We start from the raw sequence: 15,542 nt of genomic DNA, 5'->3' as shown, positions 1-15,542 counted from the left end.
AGAGGAGACATTATTATGACGTGGGTACGTCTTGCCTTGTTGTTTACTGCGAAGTGAAAAACGGCCGGGGAGTACTTGTCCGTGTTGTGCTTTCTCGTTTCCGTACCTCTATTTTTTTTTAGCTTGTTCTGTGCTTTTTTATTTGTTCTGAGGTTAGCGCTTTTGTGACTAACATATGTAAGGTTTCCAGCTTCTCTTCGCCAATTGGCATTTCGTTGTTTTAACGCTGTGTGATAAATTTCCTTATTCATCGTATAGCTTCATAATTTGTTGTTGTTGTCGTTAGCGCAGTGTCCACGCTTAGGATAATCGCGTTTCGAGCCAAAAACTGCGTGTGGACCCGGGTTCGAATCTCAGCATTGACTGTGTGCTGTCTAGTTTTTCCCCCTCTGTTTCCCTCAGGCGCTTTAAAACTGTCGGGGCGGTTGCCCGTAAAGTCGTCCCAGCACACACGATACCCTCCAACCCTGGCTAAATCAGACAAGCAAATACCCGGGTAAACACAAATAGAGAGTGAGAAGGTGGTGGATATGATATATATATGCAGAGAGACTGCTCACGAGGTATAGGATCTGCTACTCTGCATTCATTGGTTCTTAGCTGCTACCTGAAGGGAGCCACAGGCTAGTGCTATGTTCGAAAGGAACTGTCCTGCAGCTTCGATGGTCAGCCGGTACCAGACTTGTACGTATTTGGAGTATTGAATTTAAAATACTGTATTTTAAATACAATTTGCGGTATCTTGGTACTCTACTCAATATTTTTTGTTTCGTGTATTTGTACTCTATTTAAAGTACATTTTATGGTATTTTCTACTCAATACTCTAATTACATATTTTGGATCTCCCTCTAAAACTTTCTGTGTCTCGTCTTTCCATTATTTTGCTTGTTCAGTGGAAATTCCATGAGTCCTCGAACTTGACCCGGACATTGGCCTTTCTTGGAAGTCTCCATTTAGAGATCTTGCCCCGTATGTACTAATCATTGGCGAGTGAGGGTTCTATTATGTGTGCCCTGACGTGGTAGCGCCGAATTCTGACCTCGCCGAGCAGTGTTGTGTGAGGCCCCTTCAGGGGACTGCGAACGAGACACCACATATTACGCACCGAGTTTGTGTACCTGACCCCGAGACCCACCACGCCAGGGTGAAATCGGATCGAAGTCGAAGATGATCTCGGCTCTGAGTTTGTTTAGTCTGGCATTTCCGTTCCCCCTCCTCTCTCTCTCCTTGTGAGAGTTTCTGGTTCTGTATAGAATAAAGTCAGAGTGTGTTTTTCACCTTCATCGAACGGACGTAGTTGTGTTTCTTTATCCGGGCTACACTAACGCAACGAATGGAACCAGCATTCCGTAACATGGTGCCGAAACCCGGGAAACCTGGATATTGAAACTTCTACCGACAACTACGATTACAACGATGGAACGCGTCAAAGCGAAGAGGACTGTCCGACGCGGCCATATCACGAACCTCGTCAACAAGGTAGGCGATGCTCTTTCCAACGAATCCACGACGGAAGATACCTTAAGGGTTCTCCTCGAACGTTTAACGACAAGTAAAGATGAGCTCAAACAACTCAATCAAGAAATAGAGCAATTTGTCAAAGACGAGGATATAACAACGGAATACACGACCATCATCGAATACGAGGACAAGTCTGCCGAAGCTATCGCAGCACTGAAGACAAGACTGACGCCTGTTTCAGCATCAGCGACGAGTGCAACTTCAGCTGGGATGTCAATGCCAAGGCCCACTGAACGGAAGGCGGGTGTCAAGTTGCCTGAACTTAGTCTACAGCGCTTTAACGGCGATTTGCTTCAGTGGCAGCACTTCTGGGAGCAATTTAGACTGTCAGTTCACGACAACCCCAATTTGTCAAAGAGCGACAAATTTCAATATCTACAAGGTCAGCTAAGCGGATCAGCTGCTTCCGCAATATCTGGACTCCAGGTGACGGACGCAACCTACGACGACGCCATTGCGATCTTAACTCAGCGTTTCGGCGACCGCAAGAGCATCGAAAGGGAATATATAGGAAGACTGAGAAGACTTCCCGTCGTCAAATCATCAAGCGACGTCCAGGCTCTGCGGACACTCTATGACCGCGTGCAGACCAACACCAGAGGGTTGACTGCTCTAGGAATTCGCATCGACACGTACTCGGCTATGTTGTGCGACATCCTGCTGACATCGTTACCTCCGGACATGGTGGTGGAGTTTCATCGACGAGACAGTTATGGTATGGACACTCCAACCATGGCGTCGCAGCACGAGGAAGACAACGAGTCCTGTGATGACGGCTCCACTTCGACGGGAGAACAGGACATGGGTGAGCTCAAAAAGCTTCTCAGATTCCTCAGAATAGAAATTGAGAGTCGTGAACGATCCGGAATTACCGAACGAAGACTGTCCACGGATCGACAGCATGACAATAAGAAGCAGCAACGCAACAGAAGTAGCGCGGCTGTACTGCATGCTGGAGTGGACCCGAAGCAACGTGCATGCCTCTTTTGCGGAACGAATGACCATGCGACTGGATCATGTACAAGAAACATGCCACTTTCCGAAAGAAAGAATGTTTTAAGCAGAGAGGGATGCTGCTTTCGGTGTACAAAAAAGGGTCATCGATCGAAAGAGTGCCGAATGAATGTGACCTGTCAACACTGCGGCGGACGTCATGTCACATTGATGTGCGACCCAGAGTGGCGACAGAAAGGCAAAAATAGGGCTGACGCCCAGAAAGTATCGGGACTAGTGGCTTCTTGCGGGACTACACCATCAAATGACAACGATTCCACGGTACTGCTTCCATCCTTCCAAGCTTGGGCTGTCACAGACTGCCGATGTACCTACATACGGGGAATCATAGACAGCGGCAGTCAGCGAACTTTCATACGCGAAGACGTTGCACAGAAATTGCAGGCTCCTGTCGTCGGTCACATCAACTTGCAACTTAATACGTTCGCAGATAGCACCACGAGCCGTGTTCAACAACGAAAGGTGGTCAAGTTGCGCCTCCGCAGCCAGTACGACGCGAGGGAATACGACATCGAAGCCATCGTTATCCCGTTCATCTGCCAGGACCTCGTCCGGACTCCATCGGACCTGTCGCTTATGACTGCAATGAAAAATGATGGCGAAAACATCGCAGATACAGTGATGTTCCCCGGTGTACAGGCGGAAGTTGGACTATCCCTGCTTCTCGGCACGGATCAGATGTGGAGATTCCTGACAGGACGCCTACGAAGGTCACCTAATGATCAAGATTTAGTAGCAGTCGAATCGAAATTCGGGTGGACATTCCAGGGCCCAATAAAAATGGAAACGACCGTCAAAGAAGTAACGAACACTGTTGTCTGTGTACTTAGAATCAGCGCTACAGTCGAGACGGATGACGCAACATCGCTTCGTCGACTCTGGGAGCTCGAAGCTATCGGGGTCACTGATACACCGAATGGCAACACTGAACACGACAACGAAGTTTTCAACGAATTTGAACGAAACGTCAAGTACGTCGACGGCCGGTACCAAGTGAGGATGCCCTGGAAACAGACAAACACCGAGAAGCTACATGACAACCGCGAGGTTGCGCTGCGACGACTGTACAGTTTAACGAAACGCTTGCAACGAGAAGGAATGGTAGAAGACTATGACGAAGCAATCCGGAGTTACATGATTCACGGTCATGCGGAGACGGTGCCACCAACGATGTCGTCTAGCACACCAGTGTATTACATGCCACACAGGGCTGTGATACGGAACGATGCGGTGTCAACAAAAACTCGCGTGGTTTTTGATGCTTCTTCGCACGCCCCTAACACAGGTTCCCTGAACGACCATTTGGAAAAGGGACCAACACTAACGAACGAACTCCTACCGATTCTACTCCGATTCCGTCTCAACAAGATAGCACTTACTGCAGACATCAGCAAAGCCTTCCTCCAGATCGAGGTCGACGAAAGCGACAGAGACGCCCTTCGCTTTCTGTGGTACACCTATCCGCCGACACAAAACCAAAGTAGCTCAAGCATTCAAGAATGGCGGATGACACGGGTACCGTTCGGTACAACGTCCAGCCCATTTCTGCTCAGCGCTACGTTGCAATACCACATGAAAAACTGCAAAGACGAAATGGCGGCTGCACTTATCGACTGCTTCTATGTAGACGATCTGCTTACCGGTGCAAGCAACGTTGCCGAAGCAAAGCACCTCTACGAGAAGGCGAATGAAGTATTAAAGACGGCAGGTATGGAGCTAAAGAAGTGGACTACGAACTCTCCAGAACTCCAGGAATATTTCCGGAACGACGGACGAACGGCAGTACCAAACGACAAAACGTTCATCGATCCAACCATGGATAAAGTATTGGGAGTCTCATGGAACAGGACAGACGACACCTTAAAATTCTCGAACGATAGGATGCTGGACGTCCTGATTCTCGCCAAGAATACGAAGCGCTCTGTACTGCGACAGTCCGCACGTCTCTTCGACCCGTTGGGGTTCTTGTCGCCGTACACTGTACGAGTGAAGACGATGTTCCAGCGTATTTGGGAACAAGGACTGGGATGGGATGACTCTCTGCCAGACGACCTATCTCAGGAGTATGAGACGTGGTGTCAAGAATTACCGTTGATCGAACAGCTATCCGTCAAACGTTACGTGATGGAAGGAATTGGAGAAAATATATTTTCGGTCCAACTGCATACCTTTACCGATGCAAGCCCGACTGCATACGGTGCATGCGTGTACCTAAGAGTCGAAGATTGGGACGGAAACGTGAGTGTTAACCTCGTTTTCGCCAAGTCACGTGTGGCTCCTTTGAAGAAGTTGACTTTGCCCCGCCTTGAGCTGATGGGTGCACTCATTGGAGCACGACTGGCTCAATATATCGAGGAGTGCCTCAAACTGCATATACATCTGAAGCAGTTCTGGACAGATTCGACGATAGCCCTCCACTGGATCCAAGGACAAGCTAGCCGCTGGAAGCCGTTCGTGTGCAACAGGACGATGGAAATTCAATCAAAAACCGATCCGCATTCATGGTCACATTGTCCGGGCAGTCAGAATCCGGCGGATATGCTTACACGAGGACTGAGTTTAGAATCTTTGGTCCACAGCAGAAACTGGTGGAAGGGCCCAGAGTGGCTTTCAGAATACGAAGGTGCGTGGCCAAATTCCCTCACGAAGACCACCGCGTTTCCCCAAACTTTGCTGTGCGAGCTACGCAAATCCGAAGTGAGCTGTCTACAGGTGACTCACAACACGAAGCAACCATTGATGGACCTGAGTCGCTTCAGCGAATACTCCAAACTTCTACGCGTCACTGCATGGACCCTACGTTTCATCGAGAATTGTCACCAATCACACAATAGCCTGCGAGGGATGCTGACTACCGACGAAATCAAGAAAGCGGAGCTTTACTGGTTCAAGAGAGCCCAGCATGACGCTTATGCTCTTGAAATTCAGCAGCTGTCTCATGGCGAACGAATAGATGACAATTCCAGCATTACGAACTTGCGACCATTCATAGACGAACATGGACTACTTCGCCTCGAGGGGAGACTTCACTATTCGGACGCCTCAGAAGAAGTGAAGCACCCTTTACTGCTACCAAAAGACCACGAATTGACTGGGCTTATCGTCAACGCTGCCCATCGAAGAGTCCTGCACGGAGGAATTCAGGACACCTTGACGGAGCTCAGAGAGCGCTATTGGATTCCTCAAGCGCGACAACTCGTGCGCCGGACCATAGGCAAATGCATGGTCTGTATGCGATTCAGGGCCAACCAGTCCAGCGCACCTGTGGCACCGTTGCCGAAAGACCGCATTACGCAGCAAGCGCCTTTCACCATCGTGGGAATAGACTTTGCCGGCCCGCTCTACATCAAAATCAACGATGAAAGGGGGAAATCCTATATCGCCCTTTTCACTTGCGCGGTGACACGTGCGATTCACCTGGAGCTGGTTTCGGACCTCACGACGAAGTCATTCCTTCTTAGTTTCCGTCGATTTGTCGCACGAAGGGGACGACCCTCCACTATCTACACGGACAACGCTTCCACCTTTAAACGAGCTTCTCGGGATCTCCAAAAGATGGGAGAAGCCCTAAAAGCCCCGGCAATTCAAGACTTCTACGCAACAGAAAACATCAAGTGGAAATACATAGTGGAAAGGGCAGCATGGTGGGGAGGATTTTGGGAGCGCTTGGTACGCTCTGTAAAAGAATGTCTCCGGAAGGTCCTCGGAAGAGCATTTCTCTCCTTCGAGGAGATGACGACAGTACTGCACGAAGTCGAAGCGGTCGTAAATTCACGCCCACTAACCTTCATCTCTTCCGACCCCAACGAACCGGAACCTTTAACCCCGGGCCACTTTTTAATTGGAAGGCGACTCGCAGCAGTACCTGAAGCGAGTGTACCTGACGTGCCAACATTTGGCAGACAGCAACTCACACGGAGATGGAAACACCGTGTACAGACACTGGATCATTTCTGGAAACGGTGGCAGAGAGAATATATATTACAACTTCGCTCTGCGCATTTGGCACCAAATAGGCCAACTTCGAAGATACAAGAGGGAGACCTAGTTGTTCTTTATGACGAGAAGGTTCCTCGGCAGATGTGGAAGATTGCGAGAGTGCAAAAAGTGCACACTTCACCAGATGGACACGTGCGATCATGCACTGTGAAGCTGACCTCAGGGGTGGTTACCCGCCGACCTGTGCAACTGATGTGTCCACTAGAGCTTCTAAATGATCGACACTAATCAAGCGATCATTCCGGGCCGGGAGGATGTTGTGTGAGGCCCCTTCAGGGGACTGCGAACGAGACACCACATATTACGCACCGAGTTTGTGTACCTGACCCCGAGACCCACCACGCCAGGGTGAAATCGGATCGAAGTCGAAGATGATCTCGGCTCTGAGTTTGTTTAGTCTGGCATTTCCGTTCCCCCTCCTCTCTCTCTCCTTGTGAGAGTTTCTGGTTCTGTATAGAATAAAGTCAGAGTGTGTTTTTCACCTTCATCGAACGGACGTAGTTGTGTTTCTTTATCCGGGCTACACTAACGCAACGAATGGAACCAGCATTCCGTAACAGCAGGGACCTGCTAGAAGTTTGCTTTGTTCTGGGTCACATATATTTAGTGAAGTAATATGGTATCTCTTTGTCATCTTTTTGGGACTTGTGTTTAGATGACTCCTATCACACAATGACGGCTTGCATAGTACGCGGATTTTAGGTGATTCATGTCACATATAGCGGCGACTCGCCGCATTGACCAGTGACTGGTGACTTTTTGCGTTCAAGAATAAATAGTATCTTAATTGTATTTCAGATACTTTTTGAAGTATTTCGTACTCTATCTTAATTACTTTAATTTTCATGTATTTATACTCTATCTTAATTACTTTAATTTTCATGTATTTATACTCTATCTTAATTACATTCTGACGTCAGTATTTATTATCTTATCTTAAATACATTTTTGGGTATCTTGTACATGTCTGGACGGTACAACGACGAGGTGGCCCAAGGACCAAGTAACACATATTCAGATGACTCGCTGTAATCGCATTCCATCTCGTGCAAAGCAAACGGGATTAGAACTCGCTCTCTCCATCGACGGTGAACAGCATCCCAGAAAGAGTGGGTTCCAACAATCCCATTTGCTTGGCATAGGTAGGCAAGTGCCGTTGTTGAGCACCCTTAAAACAAAACAAACCCACCTTTCAGTAAGACGTTATACATGGTTAGCGACTATAAATTCATAATGCTGGTTATTCTCGTTCATATCATTATAATTCCTAATGCTGTGCGCTGTGAGCCTGTGACCGACTCGTTCGCGGACATATATTCATCGCGCATTATGACGCTATCCGTTTTTATTAACCATTAAAGCAATAGGGCGCCTTTGAAATTGCTCCCAAATCTCTTGGGGTGAGACACGATTTCGCATTCAGGATTACATCTACCCAGCACTTGCCCTAAATTATGCAGTACCTGATTCTGCGCAAGGAAATGAGGATATGGGAGAGAGAAATGTGTGCTACGCTGGTCATCTATAAAAAAAAATTAGAAAATGTCGCGCAGCTCCACCCATGCATCCCACGACCAATACGGGGCTCGCACTAATTAACTTCTAGCTCGGCTACTTGTCAACGTGTGCGGCTCGATTATAGAAGCTCAATAACGGTATACTGCTTTGGGGCCAGATGCCGTGTTTGCTCCGTCGGGGTCGCCTAATGAGCTTCTGTGAAACATTTCACTACAGGTGTTGTGACCTGGGGTCTTGTAGGTTTACGTCGTACATAAAGGCTTCTTACTCGGCAGCTTTGGAATTGCTAGTTTGAGGGGCGAAAGTATAACGATTAAGCTTCTCGGGGTTTCAATAATCGACTCGTAGGTTTCTACGATGCACGAGTATATAGCTCGAAGAGGAATGAATGAATGGGTGTGGCGAAGAGTAAAAAGGGGTCGAATCAGATAGATAATTTTAGATATCCTGTCATTTGTATTCTCCTTTTCTATTCAGGATGATATGAAGATAAAATATGGATGCACGTACCGATATGAAGATCAAAAAGGGAAACTATACAGGAGCGCTGTATAGTAACTATATGTAACTATACACGCTGTATTTTTTTGTAGTCGCGGACTTTGTATTAGGAGGAAGAAAAAAAAGCCACACAAAGCGCACATTGTTCGAAACACCTCACTCTGGTCTTTCCCAAGGCACTCTCCAACATTCCATTCACGTCGGCCCTTGACTGATGTTTTAATAGTTAGCTAATTGATCTTATCTAATTCGCTAATTACGTACAATGCAAAGTAGTAGCGACTATAGGATACACGACTGCTAAGGACATTCAGTTGGGGAGCAAGTGCGCTCCGTCTTTTCTTAAATCTTGGTGAGTTGAGGTACCATATATACGCTGATTCAGCTTGCGTGTAAGTCTACTCCATATTAGTGTTAATAGAGAGTTCTGTTACTGCGTACGCAAGGAAATAGCGTGTTCACACAGCGCACGCGCTGTACGCAAAGTAACGTTCGACGCATGGCCTGTGCGCACCCGCCGTTTTCTTGCGTACTCAAAGTGATTGCGTTCGCGGTACTGAAACTCTCTATTAATGCAGATCTTCGCGTGAGAAGCATCTGTGTTACACGGCACGAACCATGACGGGCGTTCAGGGCACCCCACCCTCTACATGATATCTGCTTGAATTACATTAAAGAGCGGTCAACACTGGCTTGCCCTTCTGCACATGCGACACTTACTATGCGTACACATTTCATGCATACAAACTTCCCACGCCCTGCATAGTGCTGTGAACGTGCTCCGAATGTCACCACCCGTATCACGCGCCTATCTTAGCGCGCGGCAAAGAAAGCGGTGAGCAAAGCTTCCGACTCTGCGAAGGCAGGGCAAGAACCCAGCAGCGAATATCATTGAACGTGCCAAAGCAAGATGGCGTCGTTGACTGTCCTTCCGGGCTACAGTTCACCATATCCGGGCTTTGCTGATAAGGGCGAGCGTTTTGAGGCTCGTTGCGCAATTGTAAAGAATTGGACTGAGGAAATGGCGCCGTTGGTTAACTGCTATATAGGAAACAACGCCCCCACCGGTTTCGCAAAATAAGCTTGGCTTTATAATCATCTTCAGCTTCGTGTTCAAAGTATAAAAATTATGCCAGATTATCGTGTGTGTTTTTTTCTTTCTCGCTCTCTTTCTTCTGTCTCTCTCTCTCGCTCTCTTTCTTTTTTTCTTTCTTTTTTGCAATGACTGTGAAGAACAGGAAGATCAGACAACTGATTTACTGAAAGTGACATAGAACCAAATGTCACATGAAAAGCATAAAGCCTACGAAACCTATTTACCTAATTTTTTGTGGTTGACTAGTTGATTGAACTTCAAATGATTCGTGAGAAAACCCATGAGTGTCGGCGCAAGGGTTTGAATCTGAACCCTCCCGATTTCGATTCGGGAGTGCTCTTCTTCTTCTTCTTCTCCTTCTTTTTTTTTTTTTTTCTTTCTAGAGCTCTAGTTCAATAACGACAAACATCAAAACAGTAATCAATTACGACTAGGGATGCTCATTGGCTTTATTCGTCAATTGCACTAATTTCATTGTTCTTTAGGCGTGTGGAGCCTCTATGTGTTTTTGTCAGCCCTGGTGTTTCCTCAGCTCCATGTCTTTCCGTTTGTACCTTTAGTAGAGTGTTCCTGATTTTTGTCATTAATACGCGATTGATACGGAGTCGCAGTGCCTGCAGTGCACATCATACGTGTTTGCATTGTGTGCACAAGGGGTTCCGGAAAAAATGGTCCTGGAGAATTTGGTGCCGAAAAAAAATAAGGTCTCTGCTCCCTGGTTGCATGGGTGGAAATAATGATCCCGCGGGGTTCCGTGCGCCCACAAATACAAGAGCATCGTTGTGGGTAGCTGATGAAACGGATCATAGCCGACCAAGTGCTATCATTCGCCCTCCTGGTTTGAAATTGGGAGATATGGGCTTGTTTAATTAACATTCATGTTAATGAATAATAAAAGCTGCACGCCATCAATGAGGCAAAAGCGATTACATTTGCTGCACCAGTTGTGTTGAGCAGATGACGTCTGTCTATTCATTCTGTTTCTCTCCCTCATTCTCTGTGTGTGTGTATTTTTAATTTTTTTTTATTCATTGAAGTACAGAGACAGACAACGCGACAAGATTAGGAGGCGGTTCTTCAAGGTCCTGCTACCTTCTGCGTATTTTTCTGGCAGATAGGCCGGGAAAATGGTACCCGCGTTCTTTTATAAAGGGAAGTATTACAGAGTAGTGAGCAAAATGACACGTTACCTTCTGTATTTATACCAATTAAACAAATTAAAAGCATATAAACTGTTTAGACTGAGCTCACTAACCTTACGCTCCGACTTCACGCTCGCTGTACGTGGGGGTCCTCGGATGTAGTTCCAAACACAACCTGGATGCTATATTTTCCTATGGTTGGTGTGGTCAGAGTCAGACACAGGTTTTACAGTTGTTCTCTCATACTTTCTATGTCGATGAACCGTATCTTCAGCAGAAGCGGAGTTGTAAGGGCAATAAAACAATGAATGAGAGGGCGTACAGCTTTTATTCTCCATAGACATCGACATAGAAAAGGTGCAGGGGTCAACTGTATAGCCCGTGTCTGACCAACAATAGAAAAATGCTGTCATCAGGCGAACTAGTGCAACGAATGATATCGCTTTTATGTTACTCACTGAATGGCGTGCAGATTTTGTTATTCATTAACACATGAAAAGAAAATCTATGCCTCCCAATTTCAACAAATCGGGAGAGCGAATGGTAAGAGTCGGTCGGCTGTGATGTGTTTCGTGAGCTATCTGCTACCACGCCCCTGTATTGCGCGCGCAGGAACCTGCGGGGAGTTTTCTTTCTCTTTTTTTTTTTTCGTACCATATTTTCCGGGACCATTTTCCCCTACACCCGCGCATAAGGATACAGTATATTGGTATTTATTTAATTATGTACTTTTGCACTGCAGATTCTGTATTTCCGGCACGGTGATAGTCATCAAGGATCATTTTCGCCTTATCTGAGACTGGTGAGTATTTTCCCTATCTTTTTCCTTCTCCTTTAGGTCAGTGCAATAATGCGTCAATTTGTCCGCGTATTTTGCCGGTGTAAATATTGTTTGAGAACGTCCTGCAATGCAAATTCACAACCACTTTGCAGTGGTGGGTTGATGGCGTGGAACTGTTATTGTATTGTCAGCATTTTCCTTCGCGTTCTTTTTATCTGCATAGGCAGTTGGTGCTTACCAGGTTCCTATATATCGACAAAGGGAGCCCCGCGGCGTCTGCGAATACGTACTTCGTTTGGAATCAATAAGCAGTTGAGTGCATTCATTTCTCAGTCGACCGCGGCTGCTAGCGGTAACTGCAGAGATGGATTTGCGGCACGAGAAAGTTGTTGTTATTTTGATACTATTGCACGTGAAACTTATCATTCATCAGCTCAAATAAAGTTGTTGTTGTTGCACAGTCGCAAATGCACTCGACATCGATCGTCGTGGAAAGGTCTTGGGTTGTGAAGTAGGCTTCGCGGTGTATGAACCTTTTCCGCAGTGAAGCAGTCACGACGCGCTGTGACTCGCCGCTGAGTGACGCTAGAGTCACTAAATAAGCTTCGCTTCAGAGTATCGACACTGAGTTCCAAGAGGAAGCATGCGCCATCTTGTTTCCGCGCCACGCTACCCATGCGCACTTTAGCGCAAGATGCCATCTATCGTGCGCGTGTGAAATGTTCCTTTCGTTTGCAAGCAGCTCATCAACGTTGACGGCATTGAGCTCACCTCCTCGGGACGCTCTGGCTGACAACACACCATGGAATATAGCACAACAATCGTACACGTCTTTCTATCCCACAGGGAGCATTAAGGCCAGTTCCCACATATAGCGCTTTGCTACATAGTACTACAAAATTGCACTATATTTTCCTCCTCGCATTGCTACGAACCGCTATAAAACCGCTCTTGTCGAAGTAGAGTCGCGGTCAACTTTTCTAGCGCTATATTGAGCGGTGAGTCTGCGTTAACCAATCGTGAGAGTCTTTCAGCCGTGACGTCGCGGAAGCTGGGGTTTGTTTTGCTTCCGATCACTCGAAGCAGCAAGGCGGGAATGCGACGACGACGACGACGTCGTAAAAATGGCCACGAGTTTCATTTGCCAATGCATGGGTGTTTGGTTACTGTGGTCTGGTATCGCGATCACAGCATCGAAAGTGTCATCCCCCGTCATGCTACGGATACCCGACGCCGACAATAAGCAATCACGGTAGCACCGGTACATCGTGTCGCAATTAGATATCTCGTGACACCAGCGGGATAGCGCTATGTGCTCGGTTGTATGTGAGAACGGCAGGCGGGAAAACAGCGCGAGATTTTGAGGGCTATTTTCTAGCGCTATAAAGCGAAGCGCTGTATGTGGGAACTCGCCTTTATGCTAGCCGTCTTTGATCCTCAACTGGGGATGTTAGCGGTGTGGTGCGGAAACAAGATTGCGCTCCTGCTCTCCCTTGGACCTCAGTCGATACTCTGAAGCGAATCTTATTTGGTGACTCTAGTGATGCTGCTCACAACGAGGACACGGGCTACAAGTCTTTCACGCCGTCACTACTACCACGAACACTTTAACCGAATTGTAAATTATCACATCCTGACTTCAAATTCGACGTCCGATGCAGAAAACTATCACCCAAGCATTCTCATTAGACACGCATTATAAATCTACACGTAGTAATTCAACACCACAGGAGTATAGATAAGACGCTAGTTTTGTTCACCTAATTATAAAAGATGGTTTCACGAAGAGGTAGAGTGGGAGGGTTCTCGGTTCTAAAAGCCATAAAATTAACGATTAGATAAATTTGTTCGCCCCCATCTGAGCACTATCTGGTGAGACGACTCTGAGCCCGCCTTCTATTGTGCTTGTACAACGGTGGTAATGAGTGCTCATATCCGATGAAGGGACCCATTAAACGCTTTTAGGGTTTTGCGGTGCGTCCCCGTCAAGCAAGCGTTCTCTTCGAAATTTTCAGACCAAAGAAACATTTGTTTCGGAGGCGATGAAAGCTCCGTCAGTACTGGCAGAAACGTGTAGTAATTGAAGTAATAAAGGGGCTGTTATTTTGATATGAGAAGGCAATACAGCTCGTTTAGAAGATTGGGAAAGATTTGTTTGTAAAACTAACCGCGAAATTTAATTAAATTGTATTGTGAACAAAAAAAAAAAAAAAAAGAAGAAAGGGAGAAATCGAACACGTCGCCAGACGAATTCTGCTACTGCCAGAGCAGACTTGTGCGTAACGCGTTACTAGTAATTGCGTTACTTGTAATCAATTACTTTTATGAGTAGTTTTTAGAGTAATCGGTTACTTTACTGTCAAAGTAATTTTTCGAGTAATCAATTACTTTTCTGATTAATCGATTACTCAGTAATTGATTACTTTTCCGGTAGAGATTAACTCATCTTTCAGATGTTCTGCCCCAAGTGAAGACCCTAGTGCAATGAGCCTTTTTTGGACCGTTCTACTATACCAAGCGGAGGTCATTGTAATAAGGTTATGGAATTTCAGGGTCTCTCTCCCTAATCTCTTACTACACCAGTGTGGTGGTACCATTGTGGTAGCTTTGGAGGTGTAGTGAGTCATGGGAAGATCCACGCAATGCTCTTCCACAATCGGGTCAACGTCTTCCCAGGCGATAAATACAGTAGACGTACAGATCTACTTGTCCTGCGCGTTTTTTGTTTTTCGTATTATTTCAGTTGTTCCGCTGTTGAACGATTTCTTTCTTTCCTCCCCCCCCCCCCCCTCTGAGGCACACAAAGACGGGTATAATTTGCGTGAATGCAGAGTAACGACCGGAGTAATGCGGTACTTTTCTACTCGTTATTCAATTACATTTGGAGTCCAGTAATTGGTAACGGCAATCAGTTACTTTTTCCGTACAAGTAACGGTAACGGTAATCAATTACTTTTTTTTTGAGTAACGGGCATAAGTCTGTGCAAGAGTGAACCCCTCCCCTCCTACATCCAGAAGGAAGAAAGCTACAAAGCACACTACCCCCCCCCCCCTTCTTTTCCCTGCCGCATACTACCGCAAATGCAGCGAAAATACGACGACAACAAGTAAAATATGGACACAAACAAAACATGGACACGTGGACACCTACTAGATTACAGCAATCATGTCATAATTAGCAGTAATTGTCGTAATATTTCCAAAACCGAACGCATACCAAACGTGCTTGCGAAACTTGGCGAGATAGTTGACGAGTCGATTGTGGAAAATGAAGGTCTGCCATCGAGTTTCAAGCGCCAGGCTGAGCTCTGCTCAATATATTGTTGTACAGTTTTGTCCACGCAAGAAACGGGTCTCTGTTCTCGAAAAATGTAGAAAGAAGCGTCTAACTTGCGCTGATCTGAGTATTCTTGATAAGCAACCAGTTTACGTCAACGAACACTTATGCCCTGAGCTCAGGAAACTTCTTGGTATGACAATCGCTCGTAAAAGGGAACTGCATTGGAAGTTTGCCTGAGTAAACCATGGCAAATTTTTTGCTAAGCAGAATTCAGCTGTTGTGAGAATTAAAGACACTGATGATCTATCAAATATGTTTTCTTATGTCTTCTTTCTTTTCTTCTTTCTTCTTCTGCTTCCTTAATGCTATTTGGTCACTTTGGCTGCTGCCTCTGTTTGTACGGTGTCCGGCCTCATCAACCCTCAGTATTACTACCCTAATGATTTGCCCCTGTTTGAACCTGGTATATTCACTATTCTGCATTTCAAACATTTGCAGTCTTCGTGGACACGGACGATCTGACGTCTATGCCGTGTTCTTCTTCGATGGGTAACTCTGTTATTGAAGATTCTGAAACCTGGCCAAATGACTCGGAAACCTGCTTTTACAATATCCCTGTTCATTGTGCTGAGTGTTGTTGTCGCACTGCGAATGCACATGGTGGTACATTCGTCTTCATTGCCAACAAC

The 15,542-nt window shown here is 46.3% G+C and overlaps 2 protein-coding genes across 4 annotated transcripts in view; both read left to right on the top strand.

Moving 5' to 3' along the window:
* The window catches only part of LOC135386090 (protein draper-like), a 169,438-nt gene that overhangs the window by 48,412 nt on the left and 105,484 nt on the right, over positions 1-15,542 (top strand). For all 3 annotated transcript variants that reach the window (XM_064615817.1, XM_064615816.1, XM_064615813.1), the window contains exon 2: positions 11,535-11,594. The gene's annotated coding sequence lies outside the window, so the exon portion shown is untranslated. The remainder of the gene's footprint in view (positions 1-11,534; positions 11,595-15,542) is intronic.
* Positions 1,418-6,763, top strand: LOC135385024 (uncharacterized). Its single transcript, XM_064614201.1, has one exon. It carries the CDS (start codon positions 1,418-1,420, stop codon positions 6,761-6,763), a length of 5,346 nt encoding a protein of 1,781 aa, XP_064470271.1.

This window comes from Ornithodoros turicata, chromosome 2, assembly GCF_037126465.1.
Source record: "Ornithodoros turicata isolate Travis chromosome 2, ASM3712646v1, whole genome shotgun sequence".
NCBI classification, from domain to species: Eukaryota; Metazoa; Arthropoda; class Arachnida; order Ixodida; family Argasidae; genus Ornithodoros; species Ornithodoros turicata.
Note: the sequence above shows the minus strand (reverse complement) of the source record. Positions and strands in the feature narration are given on the sequence as shown.

Bases quoted from the DNA above. Each gene is read 5' to 3' on its own strand.
- LOC135385024 (XM_064614201.1), top strand. From the start codon at position 1,418: ATGGAACGCGTCAAAGCGAAGAGGACTGTCCGACGCGGCCATATCACG.